Source organism: Eurosta solidaginis, chromosome 4 (genome assembly GCF_040869045.1).
Source record: "Eurosta solidaginis isolate ZX-2024a chromosome 4, ASM4086904v1, whole genome shotgun sequence".
NCBI lineage: Eukaryota > Metazoa > Arthropoda > Insecta > Diptera > Tephritidae > Eurosta > Eurosta solidaginis.
Genome location: NC_090322.1, coordinates 97762305 through 97787197, shown reverse-complemented (window position 1 = coordinate 97787197; position 24893 = coordinate 97762305). Strand labels below are relative to the sequence as shown.

Here is a 24893-nt window from a genome sequence, read left to right as displayed (position 1 = left end):
CAAGACGTTTTCTAGCCAATATACAAATGTACAATTCAAGTTTCCAAATGACTTCGTTTGAAGCTACCAATATAATAAGAGACAACTATATTCCAACGTTCAAGGTAATTTCAGTGTAGGGTTGCGGCCGTGTCGATTTTGTAATTTTTTTCATAATGAAGTAATATTCATGTTATAAACGATATTTTTAAACGGTTTTATTTAGGTTGACTAGACAGGCTGCACGGCTGGCCGGCCAGCGCGAATTTTGTAATTAAAATTTAAGTAACTTCCCGATAAGCTACAAGTTTGAAACTTGGAATATAGTTCAGAATCCGATGACAACGCAATAATAAATAAAAATCGCCGCTAGGTGGCTCAAGGATCGAGATATTCACAAATATCGTATTTGTGGTCCGATTTGGCTCATATTTGGAACACATAATACATGCATGAATAGAAAGCGACCTATGAAAAAATTGCCGCTAGGTGGCGCGAGAATCGAGATATTTACAAAAATCGTATTTGTGGTCCGATTCGGCTCATATTTGGAATACATAATATATACAAGACGTACAAGGGAGGTTGGGGACGTGTGTAGAAGTCCACGAAAGTGGGGAAAGCTTCTGACCGCCATTCACGTGGGAATGGCCAGAGCGATTCTTTTGCATGCGGTTCAAGCAGCTCACTACTGCCGGTCGCTTGGGGCCAAGTATCCTCTGGGTAGCCGCTTAACGGTGAGCTAATGTGAGAAGGCGACAATCTGGCCAGGCCACTCTGAAATAATCAGTTTAAGGGCTAGCCGGGGGAGATCTCATCGGCAGCGCCTGTACACCTATAGGTGCGGCTGCAAGGGGGCGTCTGTCTTGGAGCAACCGGCTCGCTATATAAACGTGCAAGTAATATTTTCACCCCCGCTAAGCGGGTTGTGCGCTGGGCTTGGGACCCGCCACGTAAAACCATACTCCAATGAAATATAACAACAAGCCTCGGATAAATACACTCTCTATAGATGACGACCATGGCAAACGTTTGAAGGACAATGAATTGAGGGCATGCACCTGGAACGTCCGCTCCCTGAATGGGATTGGTGCAGATGCCAGTCTGGTTGATGTCCTCGTCAAAGCAAAATCTGACATCACCGCCATCCAAGAAATGCGTTGGACGAAGCAAGGAAGAAAGAAGATTAATAAATGTGACATCTATTGGAGTGGCCATATGAATAAGCGCAGTTTCGGCGTCGGATTCGTGGTGGGAGCGAGACTTTGTCGCCAAGTGCTGGCATTCACGCCTGTGAACGAGCGTCTCGCCGCTATCCGAATAAAAGCTAAATTTTTTAATATATCATTCATCTGCGCCCATGCGCCGACAGAGGAGAAAGACGATGAAGGGGAAGACACTTTTTATGAACAATTAGAACGCACATACGAGCGCTGCCCCCGTCATGATATAAAAGTCGTGCTTGGCGACTTTAACGCCAGGGTGGGCAAAGAAGGTGTTTTTGGCCCTACAGTCGGAAAGTTTGGCCTACATAATGAAAATTCTTCTAACGGACTGAGGCTGATTGACTTTGCCGGTGGTCGAAACATGGTCATATCCAGCACGAGATTCATGCATAAAAAGATACATCAAGCTACATGGCTATCTCCTGATCGAAATACTCGCAATCAGATCGATCACTCTGTGATAGACGGACGGCATGCCTCCAGTGTTTTAGATGTGCGCACGATCCGAAGACCTAACATTGACTCGGACCATTATCTCGTTGCAGCCAAAATACGCACCCGCCTCAACGCGGATAAAACCAAGGAATAAAAAACACAAGAAAAGCTAGACGTCGAAAAGCTTAAATCAAAACAGACTGCCAATGATTTCGCAACCCGACTCTCACACCGGCTCTATCAAAGCACAACTCATCCTGAACGAATACAGGAGCAGTGGGAGCATATCTCCAACGCATTTCGTACTGCCGCCGAGGAAAAAATTGGTTACCGGCGGCCACGAAAAACAACTGGTACGATGAAGAATGCCGCGTTGCAACCGAAAGAAAAGACGCTGCCTACAGGAAGGCGTGAGTATGAGGAGGAATAACGCCCGAAAAGATTACCAAAAATACGGCGACAGACGGAAGGTTTTAAGACCAGGGCAAACTCCTGTAGGAACGAAAACGGCGACATTGTAACTGATGTCCAGAGAGTGCTTAGATTATGGAGGGAACACTTCTCTGCTCTCCTAGAGGGAGGCAGCAATTCACCGCGCAAAGATGAAGAACGTGATCCCGCAATCGATGTGATGGAATATATGTCCCCCCGCCCAATTATGAAGAAGCTAGAATAGCAATAACCAGATTGAAAGACGACAAGGCAGTGGGCGCTGATGGATTGCCTCCGTAGCTATTCAAGTAAGGCGGCGAGGAGTTGGTAAGGCGCATGCAGGAGCTTCTTCGCAAAATATGGGCGCACGAGTGCATGCCCGACGGTTGGAATCTAAGTGTTCTTTGCCCAGTCCACAAGAAGGGGGTATTGCAAAATGCACCAACTATAGTGGAATCAGCCTTCTTAATATCGCATATAAGGTCCTTTCAAGTGTATTGTGCGAAAGATTGAAGCCCACCGTGAACCGGCTGATTGGACCTTATCAGTGCGGCTTCAGACCTGGTAAATCTACCATCGACCAGATTTTCACAATGCGCCAAATCTTGGAAAAAACCCGTGAAAAGAGAATCGACACATCGCCTCTTCGTCGACTTTAAAGCCGCCTTCGACAGCACGAAAAGGAGCTGCCTATATGCCGCTATGTCTGAATTTGGTTTCCCCGCAAAACTTATACGGCTGTGCAAAATGACGTTGAGCAACACCATCAGCTCAGTCAGAATTGGGAAGGACCTCTCCGAGCTGTTCGAAGCTAAACGAGGTTTCAGACAGGGTGACCACCTATCGTGCGATTTCTTTAATTTGATGCTGGAGAAAATTATACTAGATGCAGAACTTAACCGCACTGGAACAATATACTATAAAAGCGTGCAATTACTGGCATATGCTGATGACATTGATATCATCGGCCTAAACACCCGCGCTGTTAGTTCTGCTTACTGCAAACTGGAAAAAGAAGCGGTAAATATGGGTTTGATGGTGAATGAGGACAAAACGAAGTACCTGCTGTCATCGAGCAAAGAGTCAGCGCATATGCGCCTTGGCCACCACGCTACTGTTGGCAGCCATAATTTCGAAATTGTAAAAGACTTCGTTTATTTGGGAACCAGCAACAACATCAACATTGAAATCCAGCGAAGAATCAATCTTGCCAATAAATGCTACTTTGGACTAGGTAGGCAATTGAAAAGTAAAGTCCTCTCTCGGCGAACGACTATCATACTCTACAAGTCGTACCCGTCCTGCTATATGGGGCAGAAGCATAGACCATGACAACAGCAGATGAAGCGGCTTTTGGGATTGTTCGAGAGAAAAGTTCTTCGAAAGATTTATAGACCTCTACGCGTTGGCGATGGCGAGTACCGAAGAAGATTTAATGATGAGCTGTACGAGCTATACGCAGACATCAACATAGTCCAGCGAACTAGGCTGCGCTGACTAGGCCATGTTATGCGAATGAAAGATGATGCTCCGGCCAAGAAATAGTTTCTATCGGAACCCGCCTATGGAGTGGCCCCCACTCCGTTGGAAGGACCAGGCGGAAAACGATTTAAACTCCCTTGGTGTGACCAATTGGCGCCGGTTGGTGGAGCGAAGGAGCGACTGGCGCGCCTTGTTGGACGGCCATAACCGTTTAGATGGTTAAGCGCCAATTAAGTAAGTAAGTAATACATACAAGAATAGAAAGAGACCTATGAAAAAACTCGCTGCTAGGTGGCGCAAGGATTTAAATATTCACAAAAATCGTATTTGTGGTCCGATTTGGCTCATATTTGGAAAACATAATACATACAAGAATAGAAAGCGACCTATGAAAAAAAAATCGGCGCTGGTTGGCGCATGGATAGAGATATTCACAAAAATGGTATTTGTGGTCCGATTTGGCTCATATTTGGAACACATAAGCCATACATGAATAGAAAGCGACCTATGAAAAAAATTCCCGCTAGATGGCGCATGGATCGAGATATTGAAAGAAATGGTATTTGTGTTCCGATTTGGCTCATATTTGGAGCACATAATACATACATGAATAGAAAGCAACCTATGAAAAAATAGCCGCTAGGTGGCGCAAGGATCGAGATATTCACAAAAATCGTATTTGTGGTCCGATTTGGCTCATATTTGGAAATCATTATTTGACATACAGAAATAGAAACCGCCTTAGTAAAAAAAATGTACGCTAGGTGTCGCAAAAATTGAGATATTCAAAAAACTCGTACTTGTCTGTCCGATTTGGCTCTTTGAACAAATATTATATACAGTCCGGTAGAAGTGACATCAAAATACTTTGGAGCACATAAGTTCAAATTTTGTTAGTGAAATTTCTGTAAAAAATTCCTTTCCCGGTAGAAATGACGTCAGAATACTTTGGAGCACATAAATTCAAATTTTGCTAGTGAAATTTCAGTATAATAAAATAAATTTAAAAAAATGTTTAAGTTAAACGGTTTTTTTGAAAGCAATACTTACATTAAGCATGCGCGGTTCCAGGGGGGGGGGGGGGGGGGGGCTAGGGGAGATCCCCCCCCCCCCCTCCCCCCCTAGAGCTTTGTAACACGTATTTTGATTATTTCCCACTGTGAAAAATTATGAGAGATATTTCGAATTAAAAAATATTTTAATTTCTCTTAAAAATCTTTAAATATTAATTTATTCAAAAGTGTGCAGAGTTTCATTGTACTTTGAAATTGAGGCTGTGAGGCTAGAAGCTTAATAAATAAATAATTAAACGCACTGAAATTTGCAAGTGACGTTTAAACGCATCAATTATATGAGCATAATTCACGAAAAAAGCACACTTATGCAGATAACATTGCTTGTCTGTAGCCCGTGTTAGCCAGCGCGAGTCAAGTGAATGTGCTGCTACAGCAACAACCACTAAGCCATTGCGTCAGCAATACAATTCAAAATTTGAATTTGAGTTGCAAAGCATGCTGTGATAATTTATAGCGGTATTCTAGCGGAATCTATTTTTTTGTGAAAGCTAAACCAAGTCAAAGTGTAATTGCAGGTCGTAGAGAGTCATTGAGTTGCAATTTTAATTGCGTTATTGGTTTTGTTCTGTGAAAATTAATTATTTAGGAATAATTCCTGTAAACAAAAGACACTGTAATGGTAAGTAGTTTTTCGTATAAACTAAATTTTTTCGAATATTCGCCGATATCTAATTGTGTGACTTCTGGCAATTGATTAAAATAATACGTAATTTATTGATACTTCCCATTTATATTACTGAGGAAGTTTAACAATTTCCCTAGAGAAAATGAAAAGTATTTAGTGCAAAAGCGCAGTTTGAACGTAAAGTGCTTCGTAATTTTGAGAAGAATATTTATTTTTCTTAAGAAAACTAGAATAGTTTAAACTTATTCCAGAGATTAGTTGGGCAAAGCAGCTGAAAAAAAACATGAACCTACAAAGTTATGGATTGAAATTCCATTTCCAAATGACATTCCCATTAAAATTTCCAATCATAAGAGCTTTATAAACCTTTTTTATGAATAAGGGGTTTAATTTTTGAAGAGGAGTAAAAATATTGTTAGTGCTTTGCCCACGCTTTGGCTGCAAAAATTTATAAACTCTTCTTGATAAGCTGTGGAATACCCGAATGAAATTCTTATTTAAGTACATACATGCTTTACAGACAGACCGCCAGAAGTCCATTTTGTCGTACTTTCCAACTGCAAAAAAGAGTAAGAAAGATGCCGATAACTCAAATGCTCAACCCGAATTTATGTCTCATGAGAAACCCGCAAGTTCTGTCACTGAAGCAGACAATTCTAGATGTGAAATGGAGAGTTCGCACGCTAGCATACCATCTACCTCAAAAGCTGCACAACTTCAGCAAATTCTTTATGATCCAGTAAAAGTTACGAACGACGTAGGTGATTATATAGGACAAAGAATCGACGATTACACAAAGAAATCTTTGCTTGAAAATCCTTGGGTTCCTCCAGAAAATTATACTTTTCCATTTTCAACGAGAATGGTTTCTGGTAAAGAGATTAAAAATTATATAACCCATAAAGATTTAAATGCTTACAAAGAATAGCTTGTACTATCCAATGTGAAAAAGGGCCTCTTCTGTAAATATTGCCCATGGTTCACGCCCCTAGATGGTAGCAAAATTTCTTTGGGAGCTCTCGTAGCTAAGCCATTAACAAATTTCAAGAACTTAGTTGGAACCGGAAACGATTTAGAAGTACACGCACAAAATATTTACCACAAAAATGCAATGGCTGCGGGAAAGGACTTCTTTAGAAACCATCATAACCCTCAAAATGAAGTAATAATTATCTTAGAGCGAAACAAGAGAATAGAGAAAAACTTGTACGAATTACGAAGGCTATTATTTTTTTAAGAAGTCAGAACATTGCATTCCGTGGTCACAGAGATTATGGGCCGTTGCTATTGGATCAAACTTGTAAGCAGAATGAGGGAAACTTTAGGGCAGTGCTCAGGTTGGTGGTTCATTCAGGTGACAAACTTCTGGAATCTCATCTCAATAACACGTCTTCGAGAGGAACATATATAAGTAAAGACACGCAAAATCTGCTAATTGAGTGTTGCAGGGCTGAAATATTACAGACAATTTTGATGAGAGTGACTCGGGCTGAATACTACTCGCTTGTTTTTGATGAATTTCCAGATCTTTCAGGAAAAGCTCAGGTAATACATATTTTTACGTTATAATTAGCGAAACCCTGTGTCGTAATTTTGAAAAATGATTTGCCGGAATATATTTTTTAAACGAGTAATCATTTTGCATACATTGCGGTTTATTGAAAACGCTTTTTAAATTTACTTTGTCATTAATTCGTTCCATATAGAGTTATTAGGAAGACATATCCATACCAATTTCACACTGCATTTTCCGTGATAATTTGAATAGTAGCATGATTTGTTTCAGCTCAATTTTTGACATTCCGATGTCCAGTTTAATTTTCTTTTTGACTTTTAAAAAATACTTAAAACTTATTTTTTGTTTGAAGGAAATGAAGAAAATGGGACTTAACATTAAATTGTGTGCATCAATAGGAACCGATGCGTGTGCCGTCATGCTCTCAGATTGCGGAACCGTCAACGAAATCCGAAAAGAAGCAGAAAATGCTGTAGTAAGTCCCTGTTTCTCTCATAAACTCAACAGCAGCATATCCAAATCTGTAAAAGTACGAGTAATGGAGATAGTTTGCAGTACCATACAAGAGGTCGACAAGTTCTTTACAAAGTCGTATCCTAAGCGTGCCCCAGCGTTATATAATTTACTTGGGGAACAACTTGTTCAATTATGTGAAACACGATGGGTGCAACGTCATAATGCAGTGATTCAGTTTGCTGCGAAAATGCCACTGATTGTGGATGCTTTGACAAAAATAAGTGAGTGGAGGAACAGAGAAACAGCTGGTAAAGCAACGGTTCTTATTGCAGCTGTGTGCAAATTTGAATCCATTGTCGGGCTCTTTTGTCTGTGTGATGTATTGTCGCTCACTCATTCACTCAGCGTCATACTCGAAAAGGAGGATATCGATTTGGCAAAAGCATCGACGATGATTGATATACTGCTCGTGTCGTTTCAAAATCGTAGAAAGACAGCAGATCAAACCTTCAAGATTATTTATTCAGATGCAATAAAATTGGCGGAAGAACTAGATGTCAACGAGGGAAAACCAAAATCATCTAGCAGACAAACAGGACGCAACAATTACAGCATGCCAACTTGTGAAGATTACTACAGGGTCTCCGTGTATATTCCTCTGTTGACAGTATCAGTGAAGATTTGAAAACTCGTTTTTCAAAAGAAGTTTTGGATAGATTCCAGTTATGTTCGCTGCTTCCTGAGAAAGTGTGTACTCTTAAGGCAAAAGAAATTGAAAATCTGATCAGCTGCTTGATTACAACATTCAACGGTCTTCTGAATTATGACATCGTCGTTCAACGTTTAGGGCTTAAGGGCGAGTTGAATCAGTGGCAAATTCATTGGCAGCTCCAGCAAAATTTGAAAACAAATAAGTTGCCGACCTCTGCATGGGAAACGTTAAAGCAATGCGATGTCGACATATACCCAATAATTCACGTTTTTCTTCGCATATTCTGCACATTTCCTGTGACAAACGCGAGCTCTGAACGCTGTTTTTCCACCCTTCGCCGTTTGAAAACATGGCTCAGAACTGAAAGATTGATCGGTTTGGCACTACTACATACGCATTTCGACATTGAAATAACACCTGAGAATGTCATTGACAGATTTGCGAAAATAGGACCACATCGTCTTGTTTTATGATTTAATTTTTTTCAACAATTGTATCATATACAGAGTAAATATTGACTGTAATGAAATATTAATCTACATAGTAGTTTCTTATCACAAAACGGTTTTTTACTAATTTCTAATTTTTCTTGCTTTGTCTACCATTTTACGTATCACTATATATTGTAACGAAGCTTTTCCTTGCCCCGGTGCTTCTTCAGTAACTGCTGGGGTATACTCGCCGTGTCCAAGGTTCGTTTACACTGAATTTGTATTTCGGGGCGCCTTGCAAATCGTTTTCATATAAATTCACTTTGTTGGTAAATTCCCTAAACTATAATCTAAAATGTATAAAATGTGTATCTATAATTCACTTAATTTCATTGCTTGCTTTATAATTCGTGATGGGCTAGCGGTCCCTCGTGTCCCGTTAGGAACGTTCTGTTAGGGCGCCGTACTGGTAGCCGTCTAGGTATGTGTGAATGTGTCTCGGTGACGCCTTGCGCCGGCGTGTTCCTGTTATGGTTAGTGGCAGTGCTAAGCCTGCTGCGGCCAGCGTCGTATGCCTGCGTATCTCTGCTGCGGCCAACGTCGTATGTACGCGTAGTTCTGCTGCTGCCAACGTCGTGCGTATTCGTGGTTCTGCCAGCGTCGTATTTATGGGTGGCTCCGCTGCCAACGTCGTGTGTATGCATGACTCTGCTGTGGCCAACGTCGTATATCTGCGTAGTTCTGCTGCGGCCAACGTCGTATGTAAGCGTGACTCTGCTGTGGCCAACGTCGTGTGTATGCGTAACTCTGCTGGCGTCGTGTGTATGCGTGACTCTGCCGCCGAGGCTTATGGCGATGGGGCGCGGGCTCGTGAGCTTAGCGGGAAGCGAGCGTAGTTTAAGGCGTTGTAGAGCGGTCAACACCAGCTTACCCACAATCCTCAACCCACGGCTCTCTCCTATGACGGGAACTGTCTTGCGATGGTCAAAACCGATACGCCTTTCAGATGCCCTTCAATTGCTGTTCAGGTGACAGTCGCAACTTTGCGCCCCGTTAGGTGAGATCCGTTAGCCTCGGTACAGTCACGTTGTTGCGTTTCACCGCGACTCATTCCTACTGCGGTTGCCGACGTACTTCTGCCGCGGATGACGTTTGGCTGAGCGCGGGATCACGATGCTGTGGAGGACGTTTGCTTACGAGGGAGCAAGCGTGATCTAAAGCGTTGTAGAGCGGTCAAAACCTGCTTACCCACAATCTTCAGTCCACGACTTTCTCCTATGAAACGCACTGGCTTGCAATGGTCAAAACCGATATGTCTTCCAGAGCGCTCCAATAGTAGCTCCGGTCGCAACCACAACCACGTGCTGACTGACTCCTGTCTTCTCGTGTTGCCCTTTTTATAGCCAATGCTCTTGATGTTGCTAGCATAGTTCGTTGCGTTGCCATGGTTACGGTGTTGCTGTGGCGTGTTGCGGCAACTTGTTGCGCTAGTGATGTTTCTGACACTTGTCCCGTGTTGTGTTGGCAATGTTGCTAATCGTGTTCATCGTGATTTTGTACCTATCGGTTCGGAATTTCACCCGGGGGTTGCACCTCCCGTCGGCGATGTCGGTGAACAACTCTCGTACTTTGTTTGCTACCTCCGGGAATTGTTCTAGCGCTGGGCCCTCTGCATCCTCGGCGAGTATTATTGTTCGGCGTCCTGAGCGGTTGCGCGTGCTGCGGGGCGCATATCGTCGGCGGTGACGTTCGGGGCGTCTGCGTGTACCTGCGGCGGCGCTGGCGTAGGCAGCGATCGCTGCTCGGTCTTGTTCCGTAGTACGCGTGCCGTTGGCGTCGGTGTTCGCAGCATTTGGTGGTGTAATGGTGCATGCGACGTCAACGTACGTATTTGCGCGAGTAGTTGCACGCATGTTGTTGACGTCGCCGCCCGTAGTTTTCAGTGGTGTGATGTTGCGTGCGACGTCAGCGTACGAGTTTGCGTGTGTAGGTCCACGCGCGTTGCTGACGTCAGCGCCAGTAGCTCCTTCCAGCAGCACGACCCTAGGGCGTTTTGCTTCCTCCTCCTCGTAGCGCTGGGGCATACGCTTGGCGCTGTTGGATGATTTGGCGTTATAACCCTCCATTGTAGATTGTTGGTTTGTCAAGAAATTCTTAGCAAAAGAACGTGTTGTCACCTCGGTGGTTTGCGGTAGAATGACCGGTGCTTGCTTATCCTCCCATCCTTGACATTAATTAATATATGTTTGTTTTCCCCTGAATTTATTTTAATTTCGGTTGTGTTTATTATTTCCTGGTTTCGTGGTCTCTCCGGTCTCCGATGAATGGTATGCCTTTAGTTCGGCAATGCTTGCCGTCTTCTCTTTCCCGCTATCGATTTTCCCTAGTTTGACAATTACTGGGGAGACATACCCAAGGATTTGGTGAGGGCCATCATACTTGGGTGCCAATTTCGCTGCAAATTCCTCCGCAGCCTTTGACAAGTGGTGCTCCTTGGCAAGGACCAACTCGCCGACTACGGGGGTCCATTTTCTCCGCCGTAGGTTGTAATGACGTGCTTGATCTACTGCTGCCCGCTCCATATTCTGCCTCACTATTCTGAAGGCCTCCTGCATTCTGTTGGACTTCTCCTCGGCCGTAGCGAGAGCTGCGCCCGTCCCAACGTTGACTTCATCGAATAGGGCTCCTGGCAGTCGTGGCTCTCGTCCTTGCACGAGGAAAGTTGGGCTGTAGCCTGTAGAAGCGTTGACACTACTATTTATCGCTAGCCCAATTTCCGGGAGGAGGTCGTCCCATCGCTTATGTTTTGAGTTGGTGAGCTGCGCTGTGATTCGTTTGATGGTCCTGTTTGCTCGTTCTGTTGGGTTTTCTTGGGGAGTATAGGGTGCAGTGTATTGTTGTCGTACGCCAACTTCCTTAAAGTAGCGCTGCCAGAGCGTGCTACAGAACTGTTCGCCGTTGCCGGATATGAGTACTTTGGGGACGCCAAACCTTGCGAGTATCCGTTCCTTGAAAGCTCGGCGAAGGCCGTCTGCGGTAGCACGCCTCATGGGGATCAATTCCACCCACTTGCTGAATCGGTCGAAAAATACCAGTAACATGGTATTTCCGTGTGTAGACCGTGGTAGGGGTCCAACGAAGTCGACGCAGACCGTGGCAAATGGTTCCTGGGCTACCTGTGAGAGCATCTTTCCGGCTGGCTTTTGTTGTGTTTCCTTGTATTTCTGGCAGGATTCGCATTGACGTACATACCGGCTGATGTCACGGAACATACCGGGCCAATAATATCGGTTGGCGACTTGTGCTACTGTCCGGCGGATACCCATGTGTCCTGCGCTTGGTATGTCATGATTTTCCTGTAACACTCGCTGTCTGAGTGGTGTGGGTACACACAATTTGCATGGTAACGCCTCTTCGTTGTGTGACCGGCAGGGAATATGGCGGTATAAGTGTCCATCCTGTATCGTATAGTCGGCGTATTTCTCCGGGTTGGTGCGTACCTCGCTGACCCGCTTGTGCCACCACTTGCATTGTGGTTCCGTCGTCGTGGTAAATCGTAATGCTTGCAGCGGCTGTCGAGATAGAGCGTCCGCCACCAGGTTGAGCTTTCCCTTACGATACTCAATGTCGAAGGTGTGCTGCTGTAGTTCTAAGGCCCATCGCGCTATGCGGCCAGAAGGGCTCTCAATGGAATTTAGCCACCTTAGTGACATGTGGTCGGTTATTACTTTAAATTTGTAGCCTTCCAAGTATGGCCTCATCTTACGGATTCCCCAAACGATGGCCAGACACTCCTTTTGGGTGGGTGAATAGTTGGCCTCTGCCTGGTTGAGCTTCCGGCTGGCGTAAGCGATCACTCGCTCGCCCTCTTCTAACTCTTGTGTAAGCACTGCCCCCAGGCCGTAGTTACTCGCGTCCGTCTGCAGGGTGAACGTTTTCGTGAAATCCGGGCATGCAAGTATGGGTGCTTCAGTGAGTTTCCGTTTGATGATGTCGAAGGCTTCTGCAGCATCCCCATCTCCAATGCTTGCACGTCTTTAACAGGGCGGTGAGCGGCTGGCTTATAGTGGCGAAATCGGGCACGAAACGGCGGTACCACGAGGCTATTCCTAGGTATTGGCGTACTTCTTTCGCGCTGGTCGGTGGCTTCAGTTCCTGAATAGCGGCAACCTTTTCTGGGTCCGTGTGGATCCCTTTATCGCTGACTACGTGGCCCAGGTACTTGAGTTCTTTCCTAAAGAAATCACACTTCTCTGGATTGATCCTGAGGTTAGCGCGCTATAGTCGTAACATCACCTCTCTTAAATTTCGGATGTGTTCCTCTAAAGTTGTACCTATGACGATAATATCATCCAGGTACGCAAAAGCATGGGGCTCCATTTCTGGCCCAATGACCTGGTCGAGCGCCCTCTGGAACGTTGCGGGTGCCGAGTGCAAACCAAAGGGCATGACACGCCACTGGAACAGGCCGCGTCCGGGTACCGTGAAAGCCGTGTAGGGGCGACTGTTTGATTCCAGCGGTATTTGCCAGTAGCCGTTTTCAGGTCAAGGCTACTTATATATTTCGCTGGTCGTAGTTTGTCGAAGATGTGCTGTATCCTTGGCAGCGGGTATGCGTCGGGAACTGACTTGGCATTTAGCTGCCGGTAGTCCACGCAAAGCCTCCACGTACCGTTCTTTTTCTTAGCTTACACGATCGGGGCGCTATGTGGGCTGCAGGATGGCTCGATGCATCCCTTCGCGAGGAGCTCCTCGATCTCGTTGTTAATTATGATCTGCATCGCTGGATTGCGCGGGAAATACCGTTGCTTGATGGGACGGTCGTCAGTCAGGATGATCTTGTGTTCGGCTACCGTCGTCACTCCGCTCATGGCCTCGAACTTTTTGAGTTCTACGATCCGCCTCGCCTTTTATACCACTATGTTCATTGCTGGGTGTGTCGCCGTTAATTCTGTTCCTGACGTCGTACTTGCCGTCCTCGCACTCGGTGGTGTTATACTCTGAATGGTCTCCGCCGTGGCTCCAGGTGGCGGTGTGTGCTGAGCAAGGGGTCTGGTTAGCACGAGGTGTCCTCCTCCACATGATATGGCTGCTCCTAGGCTCCCCAACGTATCTAGGCCAAGTATAATGTCGTCGATTGCCCCGGGCATCACATGTAGGACTGTGTGCAATGACGAATCTCCGAGGCGTACCTCTGTCCTTACGGCATCGAAAATCGTAGTGCTGACTCCGTTGGCCATAGTTATTTCGATGGCCAATCTTACCCTCTCCCCGCTTCCAGAACTCACCACGTGATTCGCGAGGGTGGCTGAAACGAAGCTCCTTGAGGCCCCTTTATCGATAACTGCCTCCGACGATACTGCCCCAATCTGAGCTGGGGCATATAGGCGACCGTGTTCCTGGTACATGACTACCGCTGATTCGGCGCTGGGTTCAGTGGGCTCACCGCGCCTTGTCCTTGGTGAAGCCCTCCGTCGTTTCCCTGACGTCGACGGCAGCATTCAATCGGACGTATATCGTTTCGACCGCACTCCCAACAAAAAATTTTCCGTGGGTTACGACATATCCTTGCATAGCGTCCTTCTTGGCCACACCTTCTACATACCCGGCTCGGATCGAAAACCCGAGTTTCTGGTGGTGAGTGGCGCTGTACCCTCGGTGGCTGCTGGTGGGATGATCGTTCCGACTGCGGTGATGAAGCTGTAGTTTTGTCACCAACGACGTGTCTCGCTGTTTCGAGACGTGATCCATATGATGTCCGTCGGTAACCTTTGTGGATACCTTCATATTCCTCGGCGAGAGAGATGAGTTCTCCTAGGGTGTTGAAATCTCTTCGGCGAATGTAGAGTAAATAATCGGGGTGGGTATTGCGGAAAATTCTTTCCAGGCGTTGCTCGTTGCTGTATCCGGCGTGTCTCATCAAGCTTTGTATCCCTAGGACATAATCTTTATATCTTTCGCGGGCGTGCTGCCTTCGTTGCCGTATTTCGTCCTCGAGACGCTCGAAGTACCTGGCTGGTAGAAAAAAGCTTAAAAAGTCGCGCTTGAAGGTCGTCCAGTTGCTCCAGTGTACGTTGTTATTGCGGTGCCATTGAAGAGCGGTGCCACCTAGCAATTCGGGCATCGTTTTTGGGAGCAAGTCTACGTTTAGCGTATAGACATCGGCTAGTTCTTCCAGCCGTTCGACGAAAGCTAGAGGGTCCCGTCCACCTTCATATTTCACTGACCACTTTCTTACCTGGTCGATGATGGGTGCGAATATAACGGTCGGTGCCTGAGATGCACCGTTGGGTGGTACCGCTACTCCGGATGATGCGCACTGTTGTGGGGGTACTGTGTTCCTGGGAGGGAACGCAAACTGGTTGTGCTCAGCTGGTCTATCGGCGATATTCATGGCTCCGCCTCCGTTCGGCGGGATCGGTGTCTTAGACTCATTTTCCTCACTCGTGTTTGCTGTATTTTCCTTCCTATACGCGGCTTCTAGGGATAAAAATTTTGTGTGTATTTCCGAGTCAACATTTGCTTTTGAAGCCATGGCTGCTGTGCGCTTTCTGATTTCTCGGGTGGTGCCTGTCTGCTCAATGCCCAGCTCCTGTGAAATGGATATCATCTGCTCCTTTGAAATATTGTCTAGCCACGTGGTGACAATCTGGTCGGCCATTTTTCTGTTAGGTTTCTAGTCAGGAATGTTCCTTCTGACGTTGTACGATTTGCAGGGTCCCTGCTCGGGCGCCAATTGTAACGAAGCTTTTCCTTGCCCCGGTGCTTCTTCAGAAACTGCTGGGGTATACTCGCCGTGTCCAAGGTTCGTTTACAATGAATTTGTATTTCGGGGCGTCTTGCAAATCGTTTTCATATAAATTCACTAAACTATAATCTAAAATGTATAAAATGTGTATCTATAATTCACTTAATTTCATTGCTTGCTTTATAATTCGTGATGGACTAGCGGTCCCTCGTGTCCCGTTAGGAACGTTCTGTTAGGGCGACGTACTGGTCGCCGTCTAGGTATGTGTGAATGTGTCTCGGTGACGCCTTGCGCCGGCGTGTTCCTGTTATGGTTAGTGGCAGTGCTAAGCCTGCTGCGGCCAGCGTCGTATGCCTGCGTATCTCTGTTGCGGCCAACGTCGTATGTACGCGTAGTTCTGCTGCTGCCAACGTCGTGCGTATTCGTGGCTCTGCCAGCGTCGTATTTATGGGTGGCTCTGCTGCCAACGTCGTGTGTATGCGTGACTCTGCTGTGGCCAACGTCGTATATCTGCGTAGTTCTGCTGCGGCCAACGTCGTATGTAAGCGTGACTCTGCTGTGGCCAACGTCGTGTGTATGCGTAACTCTGTTGGCGTGGTGTGTATGCGTGACTCTGCCGCCGAGACTTATGGCGATGGTGCGCGGGCTCGTGAGCTTAGCGGGGAGCGAGCGTAGTTTAAGGCGTTGTAGAGTGGTCAAAACCAGCTTACCCACAATCCTCTCTCCTATGACGGGAACTGTCTTGCGATGGCCAAAACCGATACGCCTTTCAGATGCCCTTCAATTGCTGTTCAGGTGACAGTCGCAACATTGCGCCCCGTTAGGTGAGATCCGTTAGCCTCGGTACAGTCACGTTGTTGCGTTTCACCGCGACTCACTCCTACTGCGGTTGCCGACGTACTTCTGCCGCGGATGACGTTTGGCTGAGCGCGGGATCACGATGCTGTGGAGGACGTTTGCTTACGAGGGAGCAAGCGTGATCTAAAGCGTTGTAGAGCGGTCAAAACCTGCTTACCCACAATCTTCAGTCCACGACTTTCTCCTATGAAACGCACTGGCTTGCAATGGTCAAAACCGATATGCCTTCCAGAGCGCTCCAATAGTAGCTCCGGTCGCAACCACAACCGCGTGCTGACTGACTCCTGTCTTCTCGTGTTGCCCTTCTTATAGCCAATGCTCTTGATGTTGCTAGCATAGTACGTTGCGTTGCCATGGTTACGGTGTTGCTGTGGCGTGTTGCGGCAACTTGTTACGCTAGTGATGTTTCTGACACTTGTTTGTGTCCCGTCTTGTGTTGGCAATGTTGCTAATCGTGTTTTTATGATGTTTCAGAAACTTGTTTGTGTCTCGTGTTGTCTGTAGTACTGCTCCTGTGTTGTGGGGCGGTGGTTTTGTGTGGGCCAAATTAATGGATTATATTTGGTCCTCACAATATATTTAAAAAAATTCGATTGTACCTTGTAAATCTCTTCAAAAGCCTTTTCGCCCGGGAGTGGGAGTCAAACCCGCACTCCTACGATAGTTGAAATGGTTATAAACGCATTCGGCTACGTCATGCCTTAGTTGTTGTAACGTTTTTCCCAATTGCCTTCTTTTCGCATATATTATCTTCCACACATCACATAATTCGTATGTAGTTATGTGTTGGAAATTATGCCTGTTTGTAAGAGAAACTTGGTATTTGTTGTTGTTTTTGTTCTATTTATAGAACTACAACGAATTAACCAAATGTTGTCTAATGATATTTATTTCAAGCAATTTTTAATTTTTTATAATTTATTTAATAATTTGGGAAAAATTTAAACAACGTGACATCAGGACGGACAAGGCGGCAGCTTTTTCGATTATGCCTAGTAAATCTCTTCAAAACCCTTTTCTCCCGGGAGTGGGAGTCGAACCCGCACTCCTACGATAGTTGAAATGGTTATAAACGCATTCAGCTATGTCATGCCTTAGTTGTTGTAACGTTCTTCCCAATTGCCTTCTTTTCTCATATTTTATCTTCCACACATCACATAATTCGTATGTAGTTATGTGTTGAAGTTATGCCTGTTTGTAAGGCGGTTTTCAGAGAAGCTTGGTATTTGTTGTTGTTTTTGTTTTATTTATAGAACTACAACGAATTAACCAAATGTTGTCTACTTATATGAGTTAACAGAGGATTGCCCGTATCGCTTTAAATGTATGAAAACATTTATTTCAAGTAGTTTTAAATTTTTTATAATTTATTTAATAATTTGGGAAAAAATTAAACAACGTGATATCAGGACGGACAAGCCGACAGCTGTTTCGATTATACCTTGTAAATCTCTTCAAAAGCCCTTTCTCCCGGGAGTGGGAGTCGAACCCGCACTCCTACGATAGTTGAAACGGTTATAAACGCATTCAGCTACGTCATGCCTTAGTTGTTGTAACGTTCTTCCCAATTGCCTTCTTTTCTCATATTTTATCTTCCAAATATCACATAATTCGTATGTAGTTATGTGTTGAAGTTATGCCTGTTTGTAAGGCGGTTTTCAGAGAAGCTTGGTATTTGTTGTTGTTTTTGTTCTATTTATAGAACTACAACGAATTAACCAAATGTTGTCTACTTATATGAGTTAACCGGGGATTGCCCGTATCGCTTTAAATGTATGAAAAGACTTATTTCAAGCAATTTTTAATTTTATTTAATAATTTGGGAGAAATTTAAACAACGTGACATCAGGACGGACAAGGCGACAGCTGTTTCGATTGTACCTTGTAGATCTCTTCAAAAGCCTTTTCTCTCGGGAGTGGGAGTCAAACCCGCACTCCTACGATAGTTGAAATGGTTATAACATAACGCATTCAGCTACGTCATGCCTTAGTTGCTGTAACGTTTTTCCCAGTTGCCTTCTTTTCGCATATATTATCTTCCACACATCACATAATTCGTATGTAGTTATGTGTTGGAAGTCATGCCTGTTTGTAGGACGGTTTTCAGAGAAACTTGGTATTTGTTGTTGTTTTTGTTCTATTATGGAACTACAACGAATTAACCAAATGTTGTCTAATGATATTTATTTCAAACAATTTTTAATTTTTTATAATTTATTTAATAATTTGGGAAAAATTTAAACAACGTGACATCAGGACGGACAAGGCGACAGCTTTTTCGATTATATCTTGTAAATCTCTTCAAAAGCCTTTTCTCCCGGGAGTGGGAGTCAACCCGCACTCCTACGATAGTTGAAATGGTTATAAACGCATTCAGCTACGTCATGCCTTAGTTGTTGTAACGTTTTTCCCAATTACCTTCTTTTCTCATATTCTATCTTCCACTCATCGCATAATTCGTATGTAGTTATGTGTTGAAGTTATGCCTGTTTGTAAGGCGGTTTTCAGAGAAGCTTGGTATTTGTTGTTGTTTTTGTTTTATTTATAGAACTACAACGAATTAACCAAATGTTTTCTACTTATATGAGTTAACCGAGGATTGCCCGTATCGCTTTAAATGTATGAAAACATTTATTTCAAGTAATTTTAAATTTCTTATAATTTATTTAATAATTCACTTCACATCACTTGAATCATTTTCAATATACTATCAAAATGCAAGTGGTATACGAACAAAATCAAATGAATTTAGGATTACTTCATCATTACGTGAATATGATATTGTTGCTATCGCCGAAGCCTGGCTTTGTGAACAAATTTCCAGCTCCGAGTTTTTTGACAACCATTACACTGTTTATCGCCATGATAGATGCCCTATTGCTAGTGGCTGCGCTTGAGGTGGAGGAGTGTTATTAGCAGCTAAAGCAAGCCTAAATAGCAGTTTGTTAGTTTTGCCCTTTGCTGATAAGTTAGTTGAACAAGTCTGCATAGATGTATCAATTTCAAATGACAAACATATTTACATCTTGATATCATATATACCGCCTAACTCTAGTTTGAATGTTTATGAACAACATATTAAAAACATGAAATTTGTCAGTGAATCTGTTGCACTAAATGGGCAGATAATAGTTATGGGTGATTTTAACTTGCCTGACATTATTTCGTCATTTGACAATGGCTGGCTACCACCTTTTAATATTAAATCTGATATTGAATCTTCTGTCACTAGTTTTTTCTTATCTAACAATTTTCAACAATTAAATTCATTTGCAAACTCTAATGATAAAATTTTGGATTTAGTATTCGCAACAGAAGATCTCAAATTAGCATGTGAATTGAATTTGTCACCTATATCACGTAACACAATTCATCATAAAGCTTTAACTATTAAATTCGAATTTCTAAGTTTTCAGCGACTAAATATGAACCGCGAACCTTTATTATCTTTTAGAAAAGCCAACTTCGATGCATTGAATACCTCTCTTTATTGCACGAACTGGGATTTCTTAGATTTCATAGAAGATCCAGACTTAATATATACAAACATTTGTGACATTCTTTCTGATGCCGTCACCAAGTTTGTGCCTTTGAAATCCTCTAAGCCCAAAAATAAACCGCCTTGGTTCAACGCGGAATTAAGCCATCTAAAGAACATTAAAAATAAAGCTCTAAAAAAATATAGAAGCTCAAAGTCTCCCGTGGACCTTCCTAATTTCAACAATTATAAAAACGAATTTGACAGACTTCATAAATATCTCTTTAATCAATATATAACCAAAATTGAAGACAGCCTGAAACTCAATCCGTCTTCGTTCTGGAATTACGTGAACTCTAGGCGTAAATCATGCGGCATACCTGATAGAATGGAATACAAAGACTGTGTATCCAATACTACGCTAGAGACTTGCAATATGTTTGCCTAATTTTTTCAAGAAGTTTATGAAAGCTACGAGTCCCAAGACACTCCTACAATTTCAAGACCAACTGATTTTAATTTCATTGACGCATTTATTATCCTTGAGGATGATGTTGCAGATGCAATCTTAGACCTTAAGCCAAGCTTCAACTGCAGTAATGGTCTTCCCCCAATAGTTTTCATTCGGTGCGTGGATTCTCTTGTAAAACCAATCACCAAACTCTTTAAGACATGTTTACGCCAAGGAAGATTCTTAGATTGTTGGAAGTCATGCTCAATTGAACCCATCTTCAAATCTGGAAACAAAAGCGTCATCTCCAACTATCGAGCTATAGTAAAGCAGTGGGCCTTTCCAAAAATTTTCGATCACATACTTAACAAAAAACTTCTGGAACATGTTCAGCATGCCCTAACTAGCTACCAACATGGGTTTTTGCCAGGTAAATCAATAGTCACTAATCTATCTCTTATTTCAAACAACATTATCACTGCAATGGAACAATATTCGTAACTCGATGTCATATATACCGACTTCTCAAAAGCTTTTGATAAAGTAGACCATAACATTCTTTTACTGAAGCTCAATAAATTTGGTGTTTCCGGCACTTTATTGAGCTTTTTCAGAAATTTTCTTTTTGGTAGGAAAATATCGGTGATAATAAACTCAATACGCTCGAACATTGAAGTCTATGCCACATCGGGTATTCCTCAAAGAACTCACATTGGCCCTCTGTTATTCTTACTCTTCATAAACGACTTACCGTCACATATCGTATCGTCAAAGTGCTTAATGTTCGCAGATGATGTCAAAATATTCCTCAATATTAACAGCCTTATCGATTGCCAAAAACTTCAGCAGACTTAAACATTTTCTTAAATTGGTGTACCATCAATAACCTAAGCCTAAACATTAGCAAGTGCTGCGTTATCTCTTATTGCCGCCGCGCATATGTCTATACTTTCAACTATTCTCTGGATTGCGTTGATTTGTTGCGTAAATCCGAAATTAAGGATTTAGGAATTATCTTTGACACAAAATTAACTTTTTCTAAACATATTGATCTAGTCTCGTCTAAAGCGTACTCGATGATGGGTTTCATAATCAGGAACACCAAAGATTTTAAGGATCCTATGACTCTGAAAACACTCTATATTGCTTTGGTACGGAGTATTTTAGAGTATGGGGCGATCATTTGGAACCCATACTACACAAAGTACTCTGATAAAATAGAGATGATCCAGAGGAAATTTACCAGATTTGCTATGAAAAGAGTGTTTATCGAAAATGACATTCCAAGTTACGCCTCAAGGAGGAAACTCCTTGGCTTACAATCTCTTGCGGACAGAAGGTCATATCTGTCGCTGTTATTTGCCTACAATATTTTATCTGGCAATATTGATTGCCCAGATATATTTATTCTGTTTCGAGTACAGGAATCTGATATTAATCTCAAAAATCCCAGAAAGTTTACTGAGGGTTCACATAAGTCGCTTTATTCTTATAATGAACCGATAGCCAGAATCATTCGCCTGTGTAACACATTCGCTCCGCAAATAAACTTCAACGACAGCCTTTATTGTTTTAAGTTAAGCCTATTTGCACTATTTAATTAAATATGTAAACATGATCATAGTCTGTAAGGAATCTTGTTTCGATGACTGAAATAAATAAATAAATAAATAAATTTGGGAAACATTTTAACAACGTGACATCAGGACGGACAAGCCGACAGCTGTTTCGATTATACCTTGTAAATCTCTTCAAAAACCCTTTCTCCCGGGAGTGGGAGTCGAACCCGCAATCCTACGATAGTTGAAACGGTTATAAACGCATTCAGTTACGTCATGCCTTAGTTGTTGTATATCTCGTAAATCTCTTCAAAAGCCATTTCTCCCGGGAGTGGGAGTCGAACCCGCACTCCTACGATAGTTGAAACGGTTATAAACGCATTCAGCTACGTCATGCCTTAGTTGTTGTAACGTTTTTCCCAATTGCCTTCTTTTCGCATATATCATCTTCCACACATCACATAGTTCGTATGTAGTTATGTGTTGAAGTTATGCCTTTTTGCAAGGCAGTTTTCAGAGAAACTTGGTATTTGTTGTTGTTTTTTTTTCTATTTATAGAACTACAACGAATTAACCAAATGTTGTCTACTTATATGAGTTAACCAGGGATTGCCCGTATCGCTTTAAATGTATGAAAACATTTATTTCAAGCAATATTTAATTTTTTATAATTTATTTAATAATTTGGGAAAATTTGAAACAACGTGACATCAGGACGGACAAGGCGACAACTGTTTCGATTATACCTTTTAAATCTCTTCAAAAGCCTTTTCTCCCGGGAGAGGGAGTCGAACCCGCACTCCTACGATAGTTGAAATGGTTATAAACGCACTCAGCTACGTCATGCCTTAGTTGCTGTAACGTTTTTCCCAATTGCCTTCTTTTCGCATATATTATCTTCCACACATCACATAATTCGTATGTAGTTATGTGTTGAAGTTATGCCTGTTTGTAAGGCGGTTTTCAGAGAAACTTGGTATTTGTTGTTGTTTTTGTTCTATTTATAGAACTACAACGAATTAACCAAATGCTGTATACTTATGTGAGTTAACCGGGGATTTCCCGTATCGCTTTAAATGTATGAAAACATTTATTTCAAGTAATTTTAAATTTTTTATAATTTATTTAATAATTTGGGAAAAATTTAAACAACGTGACATCAGGACGGACAAGCCGACAGCTGTTTCGATTATACCTTGTAAATCTCTTCAAAAGCCCTTTCTCCCGGGAGTGGGAGTCGAACCCGCACTCCTACGATAGTTGAAACGGTTATAAACGCATTCAGCTACGTCATGCCTTAGTTGTTGTAACATTTTTCCCCAATTGCCTTCTTTTCGCATATATCATCTTCCACACATCACATAATTCGTATGTAGTTATGTGTTGAAGTTATGCCTGTTTGTAAGGCGGTTTTCAGAGAAACTTGGTGTTTGTTGTTGTTTTTGTTCTATTTATAGAACTACAACGAATTAACCAAATGCTGTATACTTATATGAGTTAACCGGGGATTGCCCGTATCGCCTTAAATGTATGAAAACATTTATTTCAAGCAATTTTTAATTTTTTATAATTTATTTAATAATTTGGGAAAAATTTAAACAACGTGACATCAGGACGAACAAGGCGACAGCTGTTTCGATTATACCTTGTAAATCCCTTCAAAAGCCTTTTCTCCCGGGAGTGGGAGTCGAACCTGCACTCCTACGATAGTTGAAATGGTTATAAACGCATTCAGCTACGTCATGCCTTAGTTGTTGTAACGTTTTTCCCAATTGCCTTCTTTTCGCATATTTTATCTTCCCCATATCACATAATTCGTATGTAGTTATGTGTTGAAGTTATGCCTGTTTGTAAGGCGGTTTTCAGAGAAACTTGGTATTTGTTGTTGTTTTTGTTCTATTTATAGAACTACAACGAATTAACCAAATGCTGTATACTTATATGAGTTAACCGGGGATTGCCCGTATCGCTTTAAGTGTACGAAAACATTTTTTTCAAGCAATTATTAATTTTTTATAATTTATTTAATAATTTGGGAAAAATTTAAACAACGTGACATCAGGATGGACAAGGCGACAGCTGTTTCGATTATACTTTGTAAATCCCTTCAAAAGCCTTTTCTCCCGGGAGTGGGAGTCGAACCTGCACTCCTACGATAGTTGAAATGGTTATAAACGCATTCAGCTACGTCATGCCTTAGTTGTTGTAACGTTTTTCCCAATTGCCTTCTTTTCGCATATTTTATCTTCCACATATCACATAATTCGTATGTAGTTATGTATTGAAGTTATGCCTGTTTGTAAGGCGATTTTCAGAGAAACTTGGTATTAGTTGTTGTTTTTGTTCTATTTATAGAACTACAACGAATTAACCAAATGTTGTCTACTTACATGAGTTAACCGGGGATTGCCCGTATCGCTTTAAATGTATGAAAACATTTATTTCAAGTAATTTCAAATTTTTTATAATTTATTTAATAATTTGGGAAAAATTTAAACAACGTGCCATCAGGACGGACAAGACGACAGCTGTTTCGATTATACCTTGTAAATCTCTTCAAAAGCCTTTTCTCCCGGGAGTGGGAGTCGAACCCGCACTCCTACGATACTTGAAATGGCTATAAACGCATTCAGCTACGTCATGCCTTAGTTGTTGTAACGTTTTTCCCAATTGCCTTCTTTTCGCATATATTATCTTCCACACATCACATAATTCGTATGTAGTTATGTGTTGAAGTTATGCCTGTTTGTAAGGCGGTTTTCAGAGAAACTTGGTATTTGTTGTTGTTTTTGTTCTATTTATAGAACTACAACGAATTAACCAAATGCTGTATACTTATATGAGTTAACCGGGGATTGCCCGTATCGCTTTAAGTGTATGAAAACATTTTTTTCAAGCAATTATTAATTTTTTATAATTTATTTAATAATTTGGGAAAAATTTAAACTACGTGACATCAGGATGGACAAGGCGACAGCTGTTTCGATTATACCTTGTAAATCCCTTCAAAAGCCTTTTCTCCCGGGAGTGGGAGTCGAACCTGCACTGCTACGATAGTTGAAATGGTTATAAACGCATTCAGCTACGTCATGCCTTAGTTGTTGTAACGTTTTTCCCAATTGCCTTTTTTTCGCATATTCTATCTTCCACATATCACATAATTCGTATGTAGTTATGTGTTGAAGTTATGCCTGTTTGTAAGGCGGTTTTCAGAGAAACTTGGTATTTGTTGTTGTTTTTGTTCTATTTATAGAACTACAACGAATTAACCAAATGTTGTCTACTTACATGAGTTAACCGGGGATTGCCCGTATCGCTTTAAATGTATGAAAACATTTATTTCAAGCAATTTTTAATTTTTTATAATTTATTTAGTAATTTGGGAAAAATTTAAACAACGTGATATCAGGACGGACAAGGCGACAGCTG

At 42.5% G+C, this 24893-nt stretch overlaps 1 protein-coding gene across 10 annotated transcripts in view; it reads left to right on the top strand.

Moving 5' to 3' along the window:
• The window catches only part of PGAP1 (GPI inositol-deacylase), a 1928961-nt gene that overhangs the window by 1591873 nt on the left and 312195 nt on the right, over positions 1-24893 (top strand). The window contains exon 15 of one of the 10 annotated variants that reach the window (XM_067782302.1): positions 5776-6368. The exons of the other annotated variants lie outside the window; for them this stretch is intronic. Within the exon in view, the coding sequence (XP_067638403.1) occupies positions 5776-6183 (408 nt within the window). The 3' untranslated portion in view covers positions 6184-6368. Of the gene's footprint in view, positions 1-5775; positions 6369-24893 lie in introns of those variants that run through there. 10 annotated transcript variants of the gene reach the window in all.